Genomic DNA, 23,737 nt, shown 5'->3' on the forward strand with positions numbered 1-23,737 from the left:
TAGCCCGACTTAAGTGACATAGGAAACCTAAGGAGCATGGTCAAGTTATTTTGGCATCCAAAACCTATGTGCAAGTGACTTCTCAATGGGTTCCTCAAAAGCTAAAATGTTTTTGAAAATAATAATTATCCTAGTTTATCTGAGAACTTAGATAAGAAAAAGGATTGTTTTTTCTGTGGGGATGCTCAGTGTATGGCTCCTCCCAGCGCATAATGGGAACACATTCTCTCATTTGACAGATGGAAGAAAGATGTTAGCTGAAAGCAGCTTTTTCCTGGATTCAGAGCTATTCTTAAAGTATACAGCTTGTTCCTTCCTGCACGGAGAGGTCTGAGCACAAAGCAAGTCTGAGAATCTTGTAGCGGTGGTGTGCAGTCAGACAGCCTCTTTCCTGGATGCTTTGCAGAAGCAGACGAGGAGTAGGATATGAGCAGGCTATGGGCACATGCTGTCTGTGAGTAGTGTTATATGAGCAGTAAAGCTGTGCTTCCAAAAAGTGCTAGATCTATTACTCATATGTAACACTCTTAAGTGCAAGCACAGTAAGTCTGGCATTTAGGAAAACAGAACTACTGTGCATGCACATTAACTATGCTGCATATGTGACAGAGAAAGACCGCATCATATGTTGGCTATTGCTATACTGCTATTGGCTTAGACATCCCAGATCTTAGCAAGATGATCTGTGTCCGATGTTTAATCTCCCCCATTTAACACAGCTAAAACTTCCATTCCTCAAGACAATGTCCAAACTAGGAGATGTTGCAAAGTGGTATCATAATATTTATGATCGTTTCTGGTTGTGACTCCTTGGTTCTGGTCGCTGGAAGCAAAGATGAAAAACAGGATTCAAAGGAAGTGCTTTCTACCCTGCTGTTTTTCCTCCTTACAATGCCTCTAGGAATTACTTTCCTGGTTTAGAAGGAAGCCACTCACCTGCACTGCTTATAAGACCTTTAATGATAAGGACAGAAAAAAGTGTCAGAATCCAGCACAACAATGAATTTTTCAACTCTGAAACACAAATGTGTAGTATACATTATTTAAGTAATGCAGCGGAATAGGAATGGATCAGTAAAACAAGGCAGTTAGATACTAGGTGTTTACTTCAGACTAGCTTTAGACTGGTCCCATAGACCAAATGTCACAGAATCACAGAATCATTCAGGTTGGAAAAGACCCTTGGGATCATCGAGTCCAACCATCAGCCCTACTCTACAAAGTTCTCCCCTACACCATATCCCCAACAGCTCATCTAAACAACCCTTAAACACATCCAGGGATGGTGACTCCACCACCTCCCTGGGCAGCCTATTCCACTGTCTGACCACTCTTTCTGTGAAAAATGCTTTCCTAATGTCCAGTCTGACCCTCCCCTGTTGCAGTTTAAAGCCATTCCCTCTTGTTCTGTCACTAATTACCTGTGAGAAGAGACCAGCACCAACCTCTCTACGATGTCCTTTCAGGTAGCTGTAGAGAGTGATGAGGTCTCCCGTCAGCCTTCTCAATGTCCTCCCCATACATGTGCTTCAAAACTGTCTGATGAAAGCAGTCTCACAAACATTTTCCTTCTAAACTAAGCCTATCACTGAGCCACTCTAGACATGACATGATGTCATTTATCTGTATCATGTACATAACAGTAACATGTCACTGATCCTGCCACCATTGCCCATACACTAACTCTTATTTCTCGTCTGTCTTCTTTTATACTTTCTTATTTGTGGTCGACTCAGCAATGCCTACTAGCTGCTCTGAGAATAGTCAGCAGGCAAGGAAATACTCTATATGAGTGGAAGCACTCTTTCTATGGCAGCTAGACTAGGGTGACTGAGCTGATTTAGAATTCCTGCAGATCCTTTTGCCTGAGAAAGTAGATATGGACAATTGCTTTCTGTGAGTTTTTGCTGGTGTGGCTGTTCTGTCCCAGACTTTCACCCTTCATGTATTCATGAGCTCCATAAGGGCCACTGATGGTATTGACATTCCTATCTGCAACCTGTCCACTGGCACCTATAAGCTACAAAGACTGCTAGTCAGTTGTCCTGCACCTTTACTCAGTGAGGCATATTTATGAACATATTTTCTGGTCATCAGAAGGATTTTCAATACCCATATGGTTCATAATTCCAGCACTGGATTCAGAGGGAAATCTAGCATCCTCTCTATGGGCAGCAATAGTGTCAGAAGGATCTGGATACTGCCTGCCTCATGCAAAATGCTATGCGCCTTCTGGATCACCAGGTCATGAGACCATACATACCCAGAAATGGAGCAAGTACCCAGTTTAACTGTAACTCTGTCACATGCTGTGTGAAAGGTGACCATGGCTCTTGCCGTCTGCCTGCAAGATAGCAGGCTGCATGACAGACTGGACACAAACATTTCCATTGTTTCCCATACTATAGGTCTGGGCTGTGTTCTGCACAGACTATGCAAGTATACGGTTTTTTTAACATTTTAACAGACTGAAATAGCAAAGATCGGTTTCTTCAAAATCCATAAGCAGACTCTTCTGTTCTCTTTGAATCTTCTCAGAGCATCAAGGATGGCACTTGTCTCCAGGCCAGTGAACCTTATTGCATGAAGGGAAGACCAACCAGAAGTGACTGGAGTAATACAAGGAAAATGTGATTAACATTGAATGTCTTTTTCAGGGTTTCAAATGTAATGGGAAGGTTGCAAAGAAATGGATCTCTGTTTCCTTGTGTGGCTGAATTTCTATTCCCAATCCCACCTCCACACAAAAGAAGTGGAGATATCTTTATGGCCTCTGAGGCTTACTTGCTTCATCCATTCACTCCTCAGTGGCTGGGTTGATAGCGTTTATTCTGCCTACTGGTGTGTGACTGTTAACTTCTATCTCCAGTGCCATCTGGAAAACATGCAGGCCATTTGACTGTAAACAAAATTCCAGTTAGAGCTGCTAGGAAATGGTTGATGAGATGGTAGGGATGAAAGGCTAACGGCCTATGTAAGTGACTGCCATAACTCAGGGAGGGAGGAGGAGTAAGACTTGAAGACAGATAGAGATTTGGTGCTGGCTAGGTCAGAGGGTACTTTTCTATTTTTCCTCTCACCAAGAAACCTTTCTCTATGTCCTCCACCCCCTCCTCCAGCGAGATAAGAGCTTTTGTCCCATCCTCTCCCACTTTTCTTCTATCAAGAGAAATGATTCATCTCCCCTGTGTCTATGCCTTTGGTTGAAACACTCCATTCAGAGAATGACTCTCCCCTTTCAGTCTTATGGTGGGCTATTAGTACATTGTATTCAAGGCATTGTGCCCCAGAGGATTCCTGGCTGGACCTCTTCAGTCTCAGAAACAATCTCTGACTGCGCAGCATGCTGTGGACAAGTTCTCTATAGCTGTCTTACATACAGAGGTTCGAAGGTCTCCAGAGAGGCACCAAGGTGGCTTCCAGAGGTGCCATGAACAGCCTATGGCTCATAATCGCTGCTGCCCGGTCCCAGAGAGCACACCTCTTAGGAAGATATCCAGCACTAAACAAAAGCTAAAAATTATAGTGACTAAAGATACAAACATTTTCCTGAGGTCTGTCACAGCCCACTGTGGACTAGCAATGACAGAAACTGGCCAGTCTGGCCTAACAAAATAAGCAGGAGCAGCACTTGCAGTTGTGGAAAGAATATAAGAGGTTCAATCAGTCATCACAGTCTGTTGCAACTCAAACACCTAGAAAGAGTCTGCAAGAATGAGATACATAAGAGTGCCTATCCATGGAAGCAGCATTTCTTCCTCAGGACTGGCCCTGCCTCCTTCTTCATTTGTCTCTGGTTACTTCTGCAGCTGGCCCACTGCTCACTGCACAGAAGCATAATTAGACACCTCAGGACTTCTCACAGCAGTCATGAGGTCAGCAGCCTCCTGATACTGACACCCAGTTATCCTACTATCAGGAAGCTTTCAACTTTCTTACGGAACACATTGATGAACAGCATCATTTCCTTGGGGGTCTAGTTAGCACCCTATGGGATCTTCTGTGAAGCTGAAGAGATTAATGAGTTTTTTGAACATCACAAAAAATAGCATTAGTAAAAGCTGGATGATAATTAAATCATTATAGAAGCAAAAAGAAATTCAGCAGAGTTCTGAGCAAGACAAGAGAAAGTAAGGCAAATAAACCAGAAGTATCAAGGAGGGAAAGGATAGTCATGAAGAGTTAAGCACAGTTGACAGCCAATACAAAGGTATACCTCCACCATTTGGTCCATACGTGCGTGTATGTTCTCTCCCACTGAAGATCTTGGTGTTAAGGCTGTCAATTACTTGATTCAGATCTTTGTGTCACTGTTAGGGGTTGAAAATATGTTTGGTGCATGACTGGTGCTGTTCTTCTGGTTTACTTTCCTCCAAGCAGAAAGCTGGATACTGCATACCCAGACTAGTCTGCAAAGCAAACCCATGAGAAGTAGAGACTATAATCAGATTACTTTTCAATCTGTGGCACCAAGATACAGGACTGTCAGACTAAAAAGATCATGACAAGTTCAACCCCCAAGTGGGATAAAAAAATAAAGGTGCAGTTGATAGCATGTCACCTAAAGTAAAACAACCAGGATCCAGCAAAAGATGAAAGTTTTGGAGATGTCAGTCTCTGCTAATACCCAGTTTCTGAAAGTATGCCTGTAAAGCTCTAGCTCTTTGTACTGAAGTACCAACAAATACCCACACAACTGCTTTTAGAAATTATACTTGTAAAAACTCCTGAGATCAAAGGCCTTAGCTTCCACTTAGTCCACAAATCCTAGATTTAGGTCTCCCTAAGATTACATTATATGTAATAGAAATGTCCTGAACTGTTGCACAGGTCATCCTCAGTAGCACTGAATGAAAGCTGTTCTTCCCTTGTCCCAGGCATTTTGTCTGATGAAGAACTAAGAAATCTTTTCAGTCTTCTGGATATGGACCTGTTTAAATTTTTTCAGGAAAAAAAATTGTTTGTACATCTATTTTCCTTTAAATTCAGAAGAAAAATTCCAACTGCAAAAACCATCGAAAGGGTGCCTATTGCAATGCTGGCAATCTTAGGCAGGAAACTGAACTCGGTTTGTGGTATTCTGGGTTTGCCATCAGGGCAGGATTCTGAATCAGGCAGTGCTGTGAAGTGAATGTGCCTGTACTGTCTTTTTATAGATGTCTTTCACAAGAAGACGGAAGGCTTTTGATTAGCGGAAAGAAAAGTCAAATATTAATAGAACACAAGCTTGAATAGTTAACTTTTTTAATATGTGACAAGGTAGACAGAATAGAGACCCAAAAGTTTTATAAACAGCCCTTCCTCATCCACTGTTGTCTTTGCACATAGGTCCCTGTTTTCACTCAGTTCCTTTCTCAACAGCAGCTAATGCAAAGTCTTCTCAGGTCCTTAGGGAGTTGTGCCCATTCCCCATGAGAGCTATCTCTCTGCCCTTAACTGCAGGCTCAATTTCTGCACAGGCACTGCAGGCACCAGCTCTACATGCTACCCCTGTCAGCCAAGCCCTGTGGTCTTCAGATGTCTCACTCTCCTGAGCCTTTTCTTTCACCGCTCCAGAGGAAGAATGATTTCCTCTTCCAACAACGTGAGTCCAACTGATCGCATTTGTAAAGTACATAATATAAAACAGGCAACTCACAAAGACAAGAAAAAAAGAACTGATACACACACACCCACATCCTCCATTACAATCATCCAATCATCCAGAATTACTCAGATTGGTAGCTGACAGTTTCATACAAGTTCCCAAAAGTGCTCCTTAAATCTCTCAGATAGGCCAGCAGTAAAAAAAAAAAAAAAAAAAAAAAAAAAAAAGCATTATGTGCTTGCTGAAAAGATCTTTCTTGCAAACCAACACAAACATAAATTCACTGTAATCATAGCCATCATTTAAAAAGCTGTGAAAGTCATCTCTTTCTCCTTATACAGTGGATGAAAAACTTGATTTTAATACACACAGTGTTGAGATCCACCAGATAATGATATTACCTGTGAAGAAAGTAGCATTAGTTCCTCATCTGTCTGAGAAGATCAGAGAAAACTGAGTCCATGTTACTGAATTCACCTTGATGCTTCTAGTGCATATGTGATTACTCTGAAGCTCTGTTCATGTTTATGTGGCTACCTTTCGGAGACAAACATTCTAGTACTTTCTATGCTAATGTAAAATACTATCTAGGTATAGCAGTGGTGCACCTGTAAAAGGACTGATGTACAATCTCTTGTAAAGGATTTCTCAACCCATTAGGATGCTACGAGGCATGAGTATTTTATTATGAGAAACAGCTCTTTCTGGCTTCTGCCTTCTATTCATTTCAAAGGAAGCAATGCTAGTGGTAGAACAATAGGACCTAGGAGAGAAATCTATGGTTTGTGACTCCTTCCATGTTTCATTTATAACATATTTTCTTAAACACTTCTTTTTCTCTAAATCCTATGGGCTTCATTCCTAGCCTTTTCCATAGTCGGCATGCTAAAATCATCTGCAATGAAACAGCTAACATTGATATTGTTCTTTAATGATAACAACAGAATGAACTAGTAGCAGTGTCTGTGGAAGAACAATACTGCCCCTATTTATGAGCAGTTAATATTTGAAAGGCTGTCATGACTTGAAGCTTAGACATTTTATACTGCTCTAAGTCAAACAGTGTGCACATAGCTGCTTAGATGTTTGACACCACTGGTGCATGTGTTGTAGGTGGTGCAAAATGATTGAAATATTATACAGGGAAATACAGTCAGTAGATAGGAGGGGTTTTTTCTTTCAAAAAAAGTCAGTCAACAAATAGCATCAGCAAGGAAGTCTACAGGGTGTAAATGATCCATGAGAGGTGTCTAAGATCATAATGTGGTATAGAAGAAAATACAAACAGTCTAAGAGCCATGACCTATTAATGAGGACTGGGATAAGATGCAACTAAACCAGAGTTCTAATAAAGTAAAGGAGCAGCACTTCCAGACAGATATTTTGAAGTAATTTTTTTTTCAATTTAAAAACTCCATAACTTTTTATTTGAAAAGCAGATACTTTTAATGATACTGTCACATATAGATAACCAATCTCTCTGTCAATAAATATTTTTTAAAAACCCAGACAGCTATGAATGACAGTTAATAAGATAGTTGATGTTATTAATAGACAGAACAAAACTTTACATACAAGAGAATGGATACTAAAAGTTTATTAATTTTCATATATTAGACACATTTTAGAAAATCTGTTTTAGATAAGACAGTGGTTCTTGGTTCATGACAAAGAAAATATTGCTTTTGTGCTGAAACTGCTGGCAAATATTCTAGTGCTGAGATTAATTGTCTGCAATAGGAGCAGCAGGAGGGGGCTGTCCTACTAGGGCAGATGGGCTGGGAGCTGAGGGGGCACAGTGGGGCAAGCAGGGAGCAATGGCACAAGGTGAGTGGGGCTGGGACGGTGGCAGTGACCATGAACAGCCATGTCCCAGGGCAAATCCACTGGGATGAGGATGGGACAAGGTCAGTTCAGGAGGGTGGGTCAGTGGGTGAGGATCAGTGATGTGCACGGCCAGGCACAGAAGTACCTACAGCATAGCTCAGGTGAGTGTCAGGGACACAGACATGAGCTCACATGCAGAAGGTGAGATGGCCCCGACTGGGCTTCTCACTGCTCTTTCTCACACAGGTCTGATCCAAGGCTACGCAGCTGCGCTATCCCCAACATGGCTTTGAAAACAGACAGTCAAATCTCTGAGACAGGGGAAAATGCTTGCAGAGCCTGCTGCTGCCCAACAACAGGCCAGTGCATTTTCGTTCAGGCTCTTGAGTGACCTGATGACAGTTTTGTCTATTGGTACCGAATCCAGAGAGTGGAATTGTCACATACATTTCAGTTGTTCTCAACCTCTTACTTATTGCTCGCCTATGTTTGCTTGTCTGCACCCTTTTCAACACACCATAGTAGTGGTATCTCTTTTAACAACCGGAGATGTCCAGTGGGAATTGAGAATTCAGAAACATCCCATGCTATGTTTGCTTTTCACAGAGGCTGATGGGTTTCCAGAATTATGGACCAGACTGCATGAGTTCTCTCAATGAGCAGGTCAAAATGTCATGTTAAAATCAGGATTTATTAAACATAAAGATCAAGTAGTAATAAAGAAAATAAATAATTTGCATAACGTGCCCCATCTGGATATGTTGAAAATTGTTTCAAACGTGCTTTGCTTTTCTTTATTAGAGAAAGGAAACAAAAATACCTTATTTTTTTCAAAAGTCATGTGTTCCCTGTAGGCCCTGTACATCATCTTCATGTCTCCTCTGTAGTAGGTTTTTCTTCTTCAGTTTATGGGGTCCTTTCTTTTCAAGTGTCAGTTTTTTAAGCATGCCTTGTTTCAAATCAGCTCATGAAATGGGCTTCCCAGGAGTCAGAGCTCCCAAGGTCCTCCAATGTTTTGCTGCACAGACTACTGTCAGTCTAAGATTTGAAGTAGTCTAAATGACAATGAAAGAAGAATTTGCCATGCATTTTACATCTAAACATTTCATTCTAAATTAGGATGAAACTAAATTCCAAAATGTCAAGTTCAATAACAAAACTGAGCTCTCACTTTCTGACTCCTTTGTTACAGAATGACCTGAAAGGCTATGATTCCCATTGTTAATTATGTGATTTCTCTTGTCTCTCTTTTATTATTTAAGATAATGATTTCACTATGTCATTTAAACATTTCCATTAATATTTTAATACTCTTAAAGCCAAAGAGTAAACTGTCATATTCACAATGCAGTGTGCCTGCATCCCTCCTATCTGATATTGCAGGAAACCAAGATCAAGGTCATGACCTGCTGGCTTTCTGCATTTGAACAGACAGATCGACGAACACTACAGCAGCTTTCAAAGGCAGACTTTAATTCTTTTCTCTGCTTTGAATTCAAATCGTGTTTCAAATAAACTGTGAGAAGTAAATTGGCTCAGGCAAGGTATTAAGAACTGAGTTCTCTCCTTTTTAAATTACTTCATCACTCACTTCAAACTTAAGCTCAAAGCATATATGTTTCTGTCACACTTCCCTTGTTCCTCAGAAAGTAGGAATGTACATAAGCAGGCAGAAATGGGAGACTGGCTTTCACCATGCGCAGTGTCACCCTTTCACAGTCAGGAGATGCTATGCAAAACACAAGGTTTCTAAACCTCTAAAACTTCTTAACAGTTTACGAGTTCAGTATATTATCGAGTCAGCAATAGTTAACACTTCTATAGAAAGGTGATATATGTATAATACTGTTGAAAACTGAGGCTACTGCATAATTTTTATAACTTCATTCTACTTCCACTTCTGCTTCTTTTGCAAATTACTTTAAAATTAATAAAACCAGTATGACATAACAAACTGCACAGGTAGAGGCTTTCTACATTTTTATCTTTAATGGCTAGCCTGAAAAATCTTCACTTGCATCACTGAGAGGCAATTGTGAAAGAGAAATTACAGCTCTTTACTTCTTAGTAGCTTAACAAAAATCAGAAAAATAAGATATCAGAGGTATTTCTTAGTTTGTTATGAAAACAAGATTATGTGATTATGCTTTCTGTGCCTGTGTTGCTTAAATGAATGCAAGTCATTCGCCTCTGTGTACGTCACTCTGTCAATTCCATTCTAAATGATACTATTTGGTTCGATTCTCCAGTCTCAAGCAACTTTACAGACAGAGAGCAATAGAAATATGTTCAATTCCAGGAGTTTCTTGAAAAATGTGACCAGGTAAAGGAAAGAGACTCTTTAAAACCTCCATGTGGGCAGAAAAATATAGTGCAGCTTCAACCATTATAAAATATCAGACAACCTAGTAGAAGAGATAAATTAGGAGTAATATTACCAAAGCAATATATTTCATTTGCAGTGTGATACCAAAAGATCCATGCCTCAGTCTAATTTCTTCCCCTTCTATGAAATCTTAGGTGAAAATCTGACATTTTTGTGCAGTCAGGATATTAATAATGTCTCTTTCACCCTTTTGTCTTTCCTCACTTATGGATTCTATGATGTCTAGTAAGAACTGAACTCTGGCTAGAGTCTTAGTATACTCCGGTTTAAAAGGCAAGCAGCCATAAGAAAAAGATCCATTGAAAAAGTTTTATTAGTGCTTTTTCTCACAAAATCATTTGTTGTGCTAATTATTAAAAGAATGTTTATCAGAGAATAAGATAACTCTGACCAAAAGAAAATAATACACATAACTGCTGTTCAGAAAGACACTTAATTAATATTATCAGTAATTCTTACTCATTCTTGTTTTTCAGATGAAGCAGATTGGTCACGATGGCTACAATCCCACCTCTGTAGCTGAATGGCTGGATTCCATTGAACTGGGTGACTATACCAAATCCTTTCTAATTAATGGCTATACATCGATGGACCTTGTGAAAAAAATCTGGGAAATTGAATTAATTAATGTAAGTTGATCAATTTATAGCAGTAGTTCTTCCTAAATACGTTATAGTACTTGTCCTTACATATCAAAGAGAAAGCACAAAAGCAAATTGCACTACAAATACTGTCATCCAGTACTGTTAATGATTACAGCTTTCATGCATATACCTGGGTTGACTGTACCCTTTGCTTCCATTTGCTTTGCCATTGTCTTTATCAGGGTACTCAATCAGCATGATTGTGTCTGCCTTCAGGATGCTGAATGACATTTAAAAATATATTTTGGTAGTTTATATCTATCTTTGCTTTTAAAGTGCCTAGCAACAGCATTTCTTGTAAAGATACTTACAGTTTTTTCCGCATACTCTGGCTAAATGAAGCATAAAATAAGGAAACCTTAAATATAGTTAATAAGTTATGCTAAAGGAACAAAATATTTTATTATCACTTTTGCTTGAAACTTTATTTACATGAGTCAGTTAAATTAGATACACACATGAACAACCATAAACTTTAACGTAGACTGCACTGCAGAGTAATTTGGAATGAAGTTTGTACTGTTACAGTGAAGACATTGACAGTAGAGCTTTGCCAATAGACTTTTTATGTAAGCTATGTGTCTGAAACTGAGTGGTTTTCTTTTATAAAAGATAGATGATTATGGTTTTGGATCTGCTGCGGCTTTTGAAATCAACTGTATTGTCAGTTTATCTGAGCTTCAAGGTAATCCCTACATGGAAAGAAGCCGAGTATCATATTTTATTGGCTCTTCACAGACAAAAGGATGTGCTCTTCCTTCCAGTACAGGAGATACTGCATCTCTGCCTCTAATTAGTGCCTAACTCCCAGAACAGTCAAAGACATGTAGTAACTAGTAACCATAGGCAATCAAGCATAAGATAAAGCAGCTGATGTAGCTTTATACTGGGAAACAGTTCCCAGTGTGTCCCAAGCTGGAGAAATGGAGAACATAATGATGGTGCGAAGCCATGTTTCAACACAGTAACTGGTGCATGAGGCACAAGCAGGTATAGCCCAAGACCAGCATCTAAAGAAAAGAGGAAAAAAAAAAAAAAAAAAAAGAGAGATATTTCATATTAACTAAAAGACAAAACCGTTGCATGTTAGAATTTCTTTTCTTGTTGTCACATTACAGTTAATGTTAACTAGCGAAAAAATGTAGAGTAAGAGTAAGGACCAAACTCTGTTTTACATGTTATGTCTGTCGCATGCAGTGTATGTTAGATGTATAATTGAAGTCAGGATGTGACTGATGCTGTTATGGGTGTCTGCTGCTAAGCTATTTATAATTGTGATTTTGTTTTCAACTTAGTGGCTGAAATTTTAATGTAGAAGCTAATACAGATCAAAAACCAAAACTGAGTTGAAAAAAAGTGGAAAACACTGCTCACGTTGTCTTCTGTAACTTAATTTTGCATCCCAAACGTTTTGCCATAATCAATTCGGATACAAATTGCCCTTTAGCTCCCCCAAGTGGATCATTAAAGCTTAATTAAAGGCTTGTGGTTTGATTCCAGCTTTGCTTAAACTGATGGGAAGGGATGTACCTGCACTGAAGTTAGCAGGAATACACTTCTGTAAAATTAGTATAAACCAGGCCAGTATATATCCCTCTAATTTGAAAGCTTAACATCATGTTCTTTTGAAGGCCTGTACTTCTTGGGAAGACAGTCCCTTTTGCCATGAGTTGCAAGAAGAAGCTGTTAAACAGTTGTTTAAGTATTTGTATAGATATAGATACCTATAGAGATAATAGACTATTTCTCCCATCTGATATAACATTGGATCCTGGTGTTTAAGAGAATAGTAAATAAAACAGTTCTGCATTCTCAGAATTTCTATTTTAGTTCAGTCAGTATATACTTGATTCCCACAAATCAGTCATAGCTAACCGTAATGATATAACGTTCACTGAGAAAATCTGTGGCTTAGAAGAGTATTTACTGTTATTTTTCTGTTTCAATTGGGGGGAATCCTTCAGAAATGGACAAGAAATTGGTTCGAAGCATTGTGCAGTCTGGCAGAACAAGATACGTATCTCTGACCAGCAGGCTTGCTGTCTGAAATCAATTTCAAGGGTCTCACTTCCCGTTCAGGTGATGGCAAACAAGAGCTTATTACAGAAAGTTTTTCTTAAAGGAATGTGTAGAGGTCAAAACCACTAACTCTGGAATAGGACTCCTGACTTGAGTAGGTCAGAATCCAGGTACTTGAAAAATAAGAGAAAAAGCAGATGCAACATCCTGAAAAGAATTCAGGGTACCTTTGTTTTGATGGGTCTTTGTGCTTAAGTTTTAGATGGAACAAGTTTCGTTTGCACTTATGCCAAATACACCAAAAAAATATATCAATACCTACAGATATGATAACTTTTTTATTTTAGCCATCAGTTTAAATAGTTGCAGCCACTGAATTTGACATAAAAGCCACTCCTGCTTTGGTGCAAGGAATCTCTTAGTTTGTATTTGGTGCTTCTTTCCATTAAGCCATTGTGAAATCATCCATGGCTTCTGGAGGTGTAGAAACAGATCTGAAGGTAGAGAGAATATCTTCTAAGAGGTAAACTGGCATAGCTGAAAGGACAAAGGAGAGAAGGGGACATTTAATTATTCGTAAATTCTTCTTTACATCTTAAAAAATGAAAAATCTTTATTATCTTCTCTCTACACTTTGTGATCATCAACTCATATACCTGTGGATGAAGTTTTTTTTGCCTAGATCTAAACTAGTAGTAAGGTCAGCCATTATCATAATGTATCTCAGTATATTATTGTGAGTTTTACTTATCACATGCCTTTGAACTTCCATGTGTGATGCTGACCAAGATACTTTTCTTCTACTTTGGGGCATAAATCTATTCAATGAAGTTATTAAAACAAACAGTTCATTTTTTGAAAGACAGAAGGAAGAAAGCATATTCTGAAAGTCTCCCTGCAGCTGAATGAAGTTAGCCTCCCTAAATTCCCTTTATAAAGGATGGTGAAAGAAGGGATCATCCAGAGGATGATTCAGGTTGGTGAAATTATGGTTAATTATCTGGATTGCTTCCTGGGGGAGTTTTTCTCTCCCTACTGACATGCAGAGATGCTAAGAAGATTAGCTTTAGAGTGTTGATCCATGTGAGGGTAGGAGGCTCTGCAGAGGGATCTGAACAGGCTGGATCATTGAGCTGAAGCCAGTTGTGTAAGATTCAACAAGGCTAAAGTGCTGGGTTCTGCCCTTGGGCCACAAGAACCCCCAGCAGCGCTACAGGCTTGGGGAGGAGGGGCTGGAGAGCTGCCAGTCAGAGAGGGACCTGGGGGGGTTGATTGACAGCTGGCTGAACTGGAGCCAGCAGTGTGCCCAGGTGGCCAAGAAGGCCAATGGCATCCTGGCTTGTGTCAGCAATAGCGTGGCCAGCAGGGACAGGGAAGGGATCTGACCCCTGTACTCGGCACTGGTGAGGCCGCCCCTCGATTCCTGTGTTCAGTTTTGGGCCCCTCGCTACAAAAAGGACATTGAAGTGCTAGAACATGTCCAGAGAAGAAGAACAAAACTAGTGAAGGATCCAGAGAACAAGTCTTATGAGGAGTGGCTAAGGCAACAGGGGTTGTTTAGCCTGAAGGAAATGAGGCTGAGGGGAGACCTCATTACTCTCTACAACTACTTGAAAGGAGATTGTAATGAGGTTGTTGACAGGACGAGAGGAGACTGCCTCAAGTTGCACCAGGGGAGGTTTGGATTGGATATTATGAAAAATCTCTTCACTGAAAGGGTTAACAAGCATTGGAACAGGCTGCCCAGGGAAGTGGTTGAGTCACCATCCCTGGAGGTATTTAAAAAGACCTGTAGATGTGGCACTTAGGGACATGGTTTAGTGGGACTTGGCAGCCTTAGGTTTATAGTGGGACTCTTAAAGGTCTTTTCTAACCTAAATTGTTCTATGATTAAAGTTAACCTTTGTGGGTTATCCCTTTCTCCCATAAAATGCTGGATTGATCAGGGCTTTGAATCTTCCTAAAAAGAACAGTTCTTACTCAAATATTTCCAACACTGTTTTAGTATCCTTGGAATTTACCATCTAGGCAGGCACATTTAAAAAAAAAAAAAACAAACCAAAACCCAAAACTGTGAGGAGAATGCCAAGCATATGAGAGAGGGAGGTCTGAAACACTGGTGGTAAAGGCCATCTTCCCTCAGCTCCTCTGGTCTGCCTGCTACCTCATTGGCATTAAGAAACAAATTTAATATGCAGCTTCCTGCAATTTATTGCAAATTATTCCAGCAAGGTAATGTCTGCTCTAACTTACATGTTAGTTTCATTCAGACTTTGATGTATACATACAGTGTATGTATTTCTTCAAGCACAATCAAGCAGCAGTTACTTAAAGCATTTGAATAATTTTTAAAATTTTAAAATCAAATCAGAAGTTAATTAAAATTAAAAATCAACTTTGAAGTTATTTATTTGCGTTTCTTGTGAGCTCCCACCAGCATTGTCTGTCCTTTTTCAACAAACTAGACTTTGAAATTTAGATTCTGTTTCACTACTTCATTTGTCATTTAGATCAAGAATTTTCCCAAATCCATTTGCTTCATTATTTTCTCAGGTAGGTACTTCCTGGGAAGCATTGTTCTAATTTCCTTATCCTGGGATTGTAAGTATTCAGAATGCCTTCTCCCAGCATTGGCTTTCCTTTCCCAACCCTTCTAGTTTTGTGTCCAGGTTTCTTGGCTCATTAGAGAGGTCAGATTCTGTACCCAGATTAAGGTATCATTTATTCAATGCTATAGATATATGGAACTTTTCTGAAATATAGATAATCTGCTGAAAAAAAAAAAGTCCACTATGTTCTGAAATCCCCTAACCCATCTAAAGTGTGCACCTGTGCTTTAAAGTATAAATGCTCTTCTACATGACTAATCATATTATTCTTGTCTGTTATTCTGGATTACTTACGTAACCCTCCCCCTCAGGGAGTCACTCTCTTCAGGGAACTTTTACCAGAGATTCTTCAGGCTAGATATAAACAGCTTTTACCAGAGATTCTTCAGGCAAGATATAAACAGTTTAAAAGCACAAAGCAAGCTATTTATCATCTAACACACAACACAGATTGTAGGACTAATGAACTAGGCATTAAGTCAACCCCCACCAAATGAGTCATTAAGTCTAATGGGCAAGTAGTCATCACTCAGGTAAGGGAGGGCTGGCCTCCATTGCTCCCTGGAACAAGGCTGATGTTGTTGGGTTGATGTCTTCTGATTTCTCTTTTTTTTAAACTTGGGATTTTATACCTTTTCATGTGAGTGTTGTTATCTTTGAATCCTTGAGGTGCCAGTTTCCCCTGTCTCAACAATCTCAGTTACGTCTGCAACTTTACCTTTCTTATCTCGCATGCTTCCAGCCTGTGCACTCTCTCACAGCTCCTTCTCACGCCCTAGCAATTTTCTCAGAAGAAAACTGAGAATGGTTGCACAGCTGCGCTGTACTGAAAGTAGACCGTGAATCAGATAGCTGAACTCCTGGGAGGAGGGTTACATGTAAGTGGCCTGGTTTACATTATTCTCTATTAGTTCATCCAGCACTGTGAGCTTCTATTTTTGTACATCCATCTTTCACATGGATATCTTTGTCTTCTGTAAAATTAATGTTTACCAAATGGTTTCTTAAACACAATTACTGTCCAGATTTTGAGCTTTTGAGGAACTGTTCTTGATACTCTCTCACAATTGCATTCCTGGTTTACATTAGGGTATGATGATTGCTGTTCAGGATCAGATCAAAGATACTAGAGAGAGAAAATAGCTACCAATGGATTGCCTTCCATTAGTTTATAACTAAGTACTTTGGACCCTCCACAATATCATGAAGTTCCACAACTTAATTTAATTATGTACAGTGTGACAAAAGGATTCTTTAGTTTCATTTAAAGCTGCTACATGATCATTTCACTGCAGCCCACTAGGTTTTGTACTGTAGGAATGAAAGAGCATGAATATGGCCATACTGAAACAGATCAGAGGCTCTACCTAACCCACTGTACTGTCTATAAAAATGGCCATGAAGAGATGAGCAGGGAAGACTACATGGATAGCACAAGCATATTATGAATTATCTGCATAGGATTCTTCTAATCATTAATAATTTTCAGCTCAGGGATTTATAGAGTTGGGCCAGTTCATCCCAACTGTTTCTTGTCTTTTTAACCTCGAATGAGTTATTATCATCATCAAGTTTTATGATCTTACTGTTAGTCTTCTTTCCTATAGAATTTATAAATATATTGAACAGCAGAGGTCCATTCACAGATCTCTTCAGAAATTCACTAGGAACCTTCCCCCACTATGAAAACTGCATTTTCTCCTACAGTTCCCTCATTTAACCAGCTGTTTATCCATGAAAGAACCTCTTCTTATGGCTTAATGTCATGACTGTTGGTTTGTTGTTTTTTTTTCTTAAAAGCATTTTAAGACTGGTTTCATCAAAAGGCTTTAGAAATCCAGGCAAACAAGCAAATGAAGCAGATCATCAACCTTCTCTACATACTTTTTTCATATGTTTCAAAGAACACCAATAGGCTTTTGAGACATGAGGTCTCAAGTGACATGCAGTCACTTTGACTTCCTGGTTATATTTATCCATGTGTCCACTACTAGTATGCATCATTAGATTCCTGCTAATTGACTGGGGGGACAGGCTTAGAGGCCAGTATTTCCATGAATTTTCCATGAAACTTTTCAAAAATTGGCATCAATTTTGACACTCTGCAGTCCTCAGATAACGAGAAGCCTTTAGGGAAAAGTTACACATCATTACTAACAATTCAGCAAGTTCATCTCTGAATGTTTATCTTTTCTATGTTGTAGTTCATTTTACACACTTCTATCATTTCTCCTTTCAGCCATCTCATTTGCAAACTGAAGTTAGTCCATTTAGCCATTTCATACTTCTAGAAATCCTTGTTCTGTATCTTTCTAGACTTTCTCTATACAACTCCAATATGCACAATGTCAGCTATGCATGTCTAATTTTGAAGTCAGAGTTACTCTTATACATATTTATCTTAAGCCTATAGCTCTAAGTAACAGAAACCACTGTAATGAAAGTTCTCAAAGCTCTCATGAGGACTTAGCCAACTAATGCGCCTACCATGTCAGTATAACTTATAGTCTCTGCTTAAAGAACTTAAAGATGGACCACATACTGCATTCAGATTCCTTGACCAGGTTAGTGTCTCACTTAGCAGCCTCCCAATCTACTCCAGCAAAGCAGATAGCAGCTCCACAGTTTGATTGGGTAATATGCACCAAATAGATGGATTTTGTACAGTGCTCACTTGACAGCTTAGTTTCCCATGCTCTCTTCACCTATATGAAAAGGTGCCTTTTTCTTAGGGAGGCTGTCCTTCAGATTCTGTTTAACAAATTACACTGTGACTCTTCTCTTGTTATTATTTAATTTCCCAAGCGTGACAACCTGCAGAGGCAGATTTTGAAGAGGAATGAAACATTACATCTCAATAACATATTCTCACACATTGCAACTGCAAATCTACAATTCCTGTTCCTTTTCCTCTACCTCAGAGCCCTGTGCTAGATTTCAGATCACTGAAAAGAATTAAGAGTGCTTGCAGCCATGGTCCTTTCTGATCTCTCAGAGATACTACTGACTGATAAAGATGCCCATAGCTCTTCCTGTGTGATTAAGAAAGTCATTGAAGTTAATTTATGTGAATCAATACTTTTAAAACAGCTATGCATGCACACATATTTGTGTATGTATTTTTATATAAATATCTATAATTGAAAGTAAATAATTCTCCAGCAAGCTAAATGATAGGCCATCACACTTCAAATGCAAATGCCACTTCTGTGGAGACAACCATGTTGATGTACTGGTGCAAAACCAGAAGTCTTGTGTTTCAGAGTTTCTAGGTGGTATAAAATCCTTGACAATGTCTGAGATCCTGCAAAAACAAATGTGTCTGTTGTACTGAGAACAGATATTTCTAGCCTTCAAAAGTTTTCTGGGCATCTTTAAAATTCTCTGCCACATAGACTGAATGTTAGGTCTTCTCACTTCTTACTAAAGTAGTGGTCTATGTATAAGATGCATTAAGACATTTAAGAAAATCTTGTACTACATTTGTGGTGGTTTTTTAATGTTAAATAACTGCAATTTTGAAATTATTAATGCACAACCTTCATTGATTTGGGGAAATATGAAAGAAACTTCCAATATCCATTCAAATTCTCTGGCTCATCTGTTTGCAAAATTATCCTAATTAATATAAATAATAGGACCAAATATTAAGCATTTTTCTGACAACAGCATAGTTGCTTATATGTTTCAAATCAGATGCCCTGAAGATGGGTCTGGAACTGAATAGCTTTCATCATGATGCATTATTTCTTCATGAGGTAAGATAAGTATGTGGATTTGCTCAGTTGCTCCTACATTAGTAAAGCAGTGCTACAAATGAGATTACATTAATATGTGTTGGCTGCTACAGTTGTAAATACAAAGGATAGCTCTCTATATTACTCTATTTCCCTTTGAAATGGGATCAGTAGGTTCACTGCATGTGCAAAAAAAGTTATACAAATAGAAATTTTTTTTCTATACACAATAGTTGTGTAGATTTGATTCATTCAGGGCACGCACAGAGGTCTCAAGAGGATTTTAACAATGCACATCTTTGTTTCTTTTGCAAGGATGAAATACTTACCAGTTTGTTCCATTGAATCTTGCGCTTGAAAATTATTCTTTCTGCAGTCAGATTTTTTTCTGCTTTGAGTACTGGTAGTAGATTCATCAGTCACTCAGTTCCTGAATGATTGTAGATGTTACTGATCATTTAGAAACAGTTTTTATTTAGTAGTATTGCAGTGACTCTTTCTAGAAATCTCATTGGAAGGTCTCTATCCTCAACAAATCCATGTGCTAGTATTGTAACTTCATAACATGTTTAACTCTTAAGTACAGTTTCTGTGTGTAACATTTTGCATAGGTAGTATCTCTTAGCCTTTGAGCAATTTGATGTACAACCTTCCATCTGTTCCTCATGGTAATGCAAAGTACTTTTTAAATACCTCATCCTCTTTTCCCTATACCGTTACTTGCAAAAGATCAGGAGACAACATAAACCATGTCAGTTCCTTCAAATCATCCACTGTTTACCCCTTCCCACTCCCACCTTGGAAGTTCTCAGACTCAGGAGAAGTGGGAGGAAAAACACTTCTTTTAGTTCAAATACAGTCCTTTATTCAGTTTACAATACAACATGGTAAAGAAAAAGAGAAAGCATTTGCACTGTGAACATTTTCACAGCACTTATTTTTTGGTAGTATAATGATTCTTTTATCCATCTGGTGTGGTTTTGCACTAGAGGTTATTTAAATGAAGACATTATATAATTACTTTAATATAATTTCCCTAATTCTATATTTATATTTCCTTATATTATGTCAATAATTAAAAAATTTATTTTATGATTAAAAAGTTATAGTAAAAGAACTGTTTTATCAGTAAACCTAGCAATTGAAATTTGTAGATTTCTTTTAATGTTTTCCATTTCCTGCATTTATTTTTAAATGTAAGGATTTTAGTCCTATCAAAATGGTGTAATTCTTTAACAATCCCTTTTACCTCTTTTCTGAGGTAAATCTTCGCTCTTATATTAGAATCCTTAAAACCAGAGCTTTTTTTCCCTCTTTTTCTCTTTTTTCTTTCCCTCTGCCCCACGCTCTCTTCAAAACAAATTATAATCAGATAGTGATTGGCAGCAGTTTTTAGCACTAATAATCAAAGCTGAGCAATTTTAGCACCTATTGTGTTCCACCTGCAGGATCATTTTCTTGTCCTGTAACACACTAGGTAGCACAAAATGATTGATTTATAATGCAAGATAATTTTTTTATTAAAGCAACCTACTCTGCCTAGTGCCAGAGAGAGTACTGTCTCTGAAGTATCCCAACAAAATCTCCATCCATTCAGGCAGCAAATAAATTGCCTTATCATCTGATTTTCTGTCTAAAATCCTGGTGTTCTATAAGAAAGTTCATATTTCAAGTTTAAGAATATGATCTCCTTTCTGGGGGATACAGCAGAAGCAGCCCAACCCAAGACTTTTTATTTCCTTCTAAAAGCTAGAAAATAACCTTCCCTCCCAGTCCACAAGTTCTCTACAAAAACAGATCAAATAAATAGTTACTAAATATTTTTTGTCCTAGGCAACAACTTCTACCTTCAGTAGCTTAGAAGAACCCTGGGTAAAGAGTTATATTTACTATCTTAACCTTTTCTGTGTTGGTGAGCCAGCAAGAAAATTTTATTTTTATTTTACTATAATGTCATTTTTCAGATTTTTTAATCTAATATTAATTTAGAAATTTTAGATACATCATATTTTGAATTTGGCCTCCAAATATGCAGTCTTAGGATAATATCTTTCATTACTTGTAGATTTTAAAAGGTAGTTCCTCTAAAATAATTTCATTATATTTAAATTATCTTTGCTAGACAATATTTGTGCTAGTTTTGCTGGAATAAATGTCTTGTTTTGAATGTTCACATTTGCTGCCTTCAAAGCCTACCTCTCATAGTTCTAGTTTATGGTATTCTAAAACAGATTCTGTTGATTGAAATTTTATAATTTACATTGTAAAATACTTGAAGTTTGTGGTAGATAAAAGCAAACAAGAACACAGTGATGTTAATGTTGCAAAGCAATACTTTGCCTTTACTCTGAAGAAATTTGCAGTGATAAAAACCATGAAGAAGTATCCCCTGTTTGCAAAGAAATAAAGCTGCAGAATTTATTACATAATGTCTTCAAGGACTGCAGTACTGGTTTGATGCTTTTAAAAGAAAGCTGTGTTTTTCAACTAACTCATTCAGCACTGTGCAAAGAAGAAATCATTCCTCTTTTAAAAGGTTTTAAAATCTTTTTTTTCTCTGCTTCTTCCTTGCTTTATATGATATTGTGAGGAGCTGATATTTCCAATAAAAGTTCTCAAGAGTGTATCAGATCTTGACCAGCATCATTTGTCTTCTGTTCACGACTGGTTTTAATCGTTAAAGGTAAAGGGGACTGAATGGCAGTCATGTTAGCTATAAGGGTGTTGAATATCAGAAACATTTTAGGAACATTTTCTCTGTAGAGCAGATTTTGTTAACATTCTCAGATATAAGGGCAAATGCAGTGCTGTGCCATATTGACTATCAGAGTGATTAATGTGCCAGAAGTAGGACAGCAGCATTATCCTGGGTCTTCTGCCTGATTCTCCCTCTTCACATTGTTCAGAGCTAGCTTGGATATCCCTGCAATCCACTGCATTTGTATCGTACAGATGCAGTTCTGGATTTCAGAAAAGATTGGAAAGTATTATACTGAGATTATGAATAGATGTAAGGTCAGAATTTTTCAATACAATGAAGATGAGGGAAAGGGAATTATTCACTTAACTATAAAAGGTTCTGTTGCAGCCTACAGCCAACAGGGCTTGAGTCCTTAAAGTCATCTTCAAGGGTTTTTGTCCTTCATTGGTTTTAACTTTCAAAGGAATAAGGTTTCAGTCCCTTTCCATAAAGGGCAATTTAAAATTCTAGTGGTGCCAAGAAAGTTGAGAACACCATGCAACTTCTAGTATTCTAAGACTTGGGCAGTTCTGTCCCAGGGCATTCAAGATGGCATCTGTAATGTTAGAGCAGCCTGAAGCACACAAGGATTGCAACTTGAGGCATCATCTGCATATTGTAATGAGAACATATTTCATATTGAGTCTGCATTATTTCTCCAATCTCCAGTTTTAATATTTAGATCTGTAGAAAATTGGTAACTGGGCATTATCTCCAGTTATCAATTTTCTACAGATGTAGATAACACATTGTCAGCCTGAGTGTTTACACCCTTGAAATAGTTATTGGCAGGTATCTGTGATCATAATGATCAAGTCATTGCAAGGTTATGTACATTTAACTCTTGATTTATATTCCTGCCTCAGTTTGTAATTTTTTCTTATTCACTGCTTATTTTAAAAAATGTTCTTCATATCCTGTAAAGATCTTAAAAATGCAGTGTTCATCCAAAAGTAGTATGTTGTATGGGTCTGAATTCACTGCCATAATTTGAAAAAATAATTTTAGAAAATGCAGTTAAACATGTTTTTATGTGTGATGTTATTCAGGATGATATTCAGATAATGAATTACAATATACCTGTTACTCTGTTAATAGAAAATGTGAGAACTTTCTATTTTTATGGAGTTCAAAACAGAAAGTCAGTTTCTAAATCCCTTACAGTGTTTTATCTGTGTTTTTTCATCAGTGAATTAAGCACCTGATTCAGATGCAGTAATGACAGAAGCTACTGGAAAAAATATAGTTAGACCTTACTTATATTTTTGTCCAGGTATAGAAAGGATACATATACACACTCATCAGGAAAGGACATGCATCAGTTTTCCAAATAGCAATTTTTATTATTCTGGAGGAGTCAGCCCAAGCTCCCAACCATCTTGATTTTCTCAGGGTCTAGACTCCATACTACCATTTAAAGCAACAAAATCAATAATAAAAATATTGGCTAGTTGCAGATGAGCTGCTAATGTCTGTCTGGCAGTCTCTATCATCAAAGAGGTTTTCTCATCATCCCCTCTTCTACATGCATGGTCTACTTGAAGATGGAAAACACAGTCATAATGTCTTCCTTTAAAGTACTTACCCCTCCAGTGAGTCACAAAGAAATGTATATGCACTCACGTGCACACATAAAGCAAAAGAACGAGAATTATGCAGAGCTGAGTATTTTAAACATTTGTGTTCCCACATGCAATATGGGTCTACTGTGTTTTCAGTGAATGTAACCAAGCACAAGGTAGTTCATGCCTCCTGTCTAATGAGACAAATTTACGTAAGATTTATATAAGCATTAGACAAGGATCAAAGCATAGCTGAGGAGGATGGATGGCAAAACGCTAGGCTAGTTAATAAATTTACATTTGAAAGAGTAGTGATAGATCTACACTGCTTCTTTTGTTGCAGCTGAGCAATAATTTGCAAGCAGAAATAATTCTTCATACCTGCTTTTAATAGCAAACTATACAGTAGCACTAGTACATGGTATCCACCAAAAAAGTTCATTATCTTGGGTTATCTGCTCTTATCTGTGAACAATTTTTTTGTTAATTTGTGGCTCCCTGGGAAGCAGAACCATAAGATGTGACTTAATGCAAGAGAAAAAAAAAAATGACAGAAGTTTAATATGCCTCTAAGCATATGGAGTGGTTGACTTTGGAAATTCACTAGAACTGAAGCGTGGGAAAGA

The 23,737-nt window shown here is 38.0% G+C and overlaps 1 protein-coding gene across 7 annotated transcripts in view; it reads left to right on the forward strand.

Annotated features, from left to right (window-relative positions):
• Positions 1–23,737, forward strand: part of ANKS1B (ankyrin repeat and sterile alpha motif domain containing 1B) — a 467,048-nt gene that overhangs the window by 295,153 nt on the left and 148,158 nt on the right. For all 7 annotated transcript variants that reach the window (XM_074902674.1, XM_074902675.1, XM_074902676.1 and 4 more), the window contains one exon: positions 10,277–10,429. In XM_074902674.1, coding sequence (XP_074758775.1) covers positions 10,277–10,429 — 153 coding nt within the window. The remainder of the gene's footprint in view (positions 1–10,276; positions 10,430–23,737) is intronic.

The sequence above is a fragment of the Athene noctua genome, chromosome 3 (genome assembly GCF_965140245.1).
Source record: "Athene noctua chromosome 3, bAthNoc1.hap1.1, whole genome shotgun sequence".
NCBI lineage: Eukaryota > Metazoa > Chordata > Aves > Strigiformes > Strigidae > Athene > Athene noctua.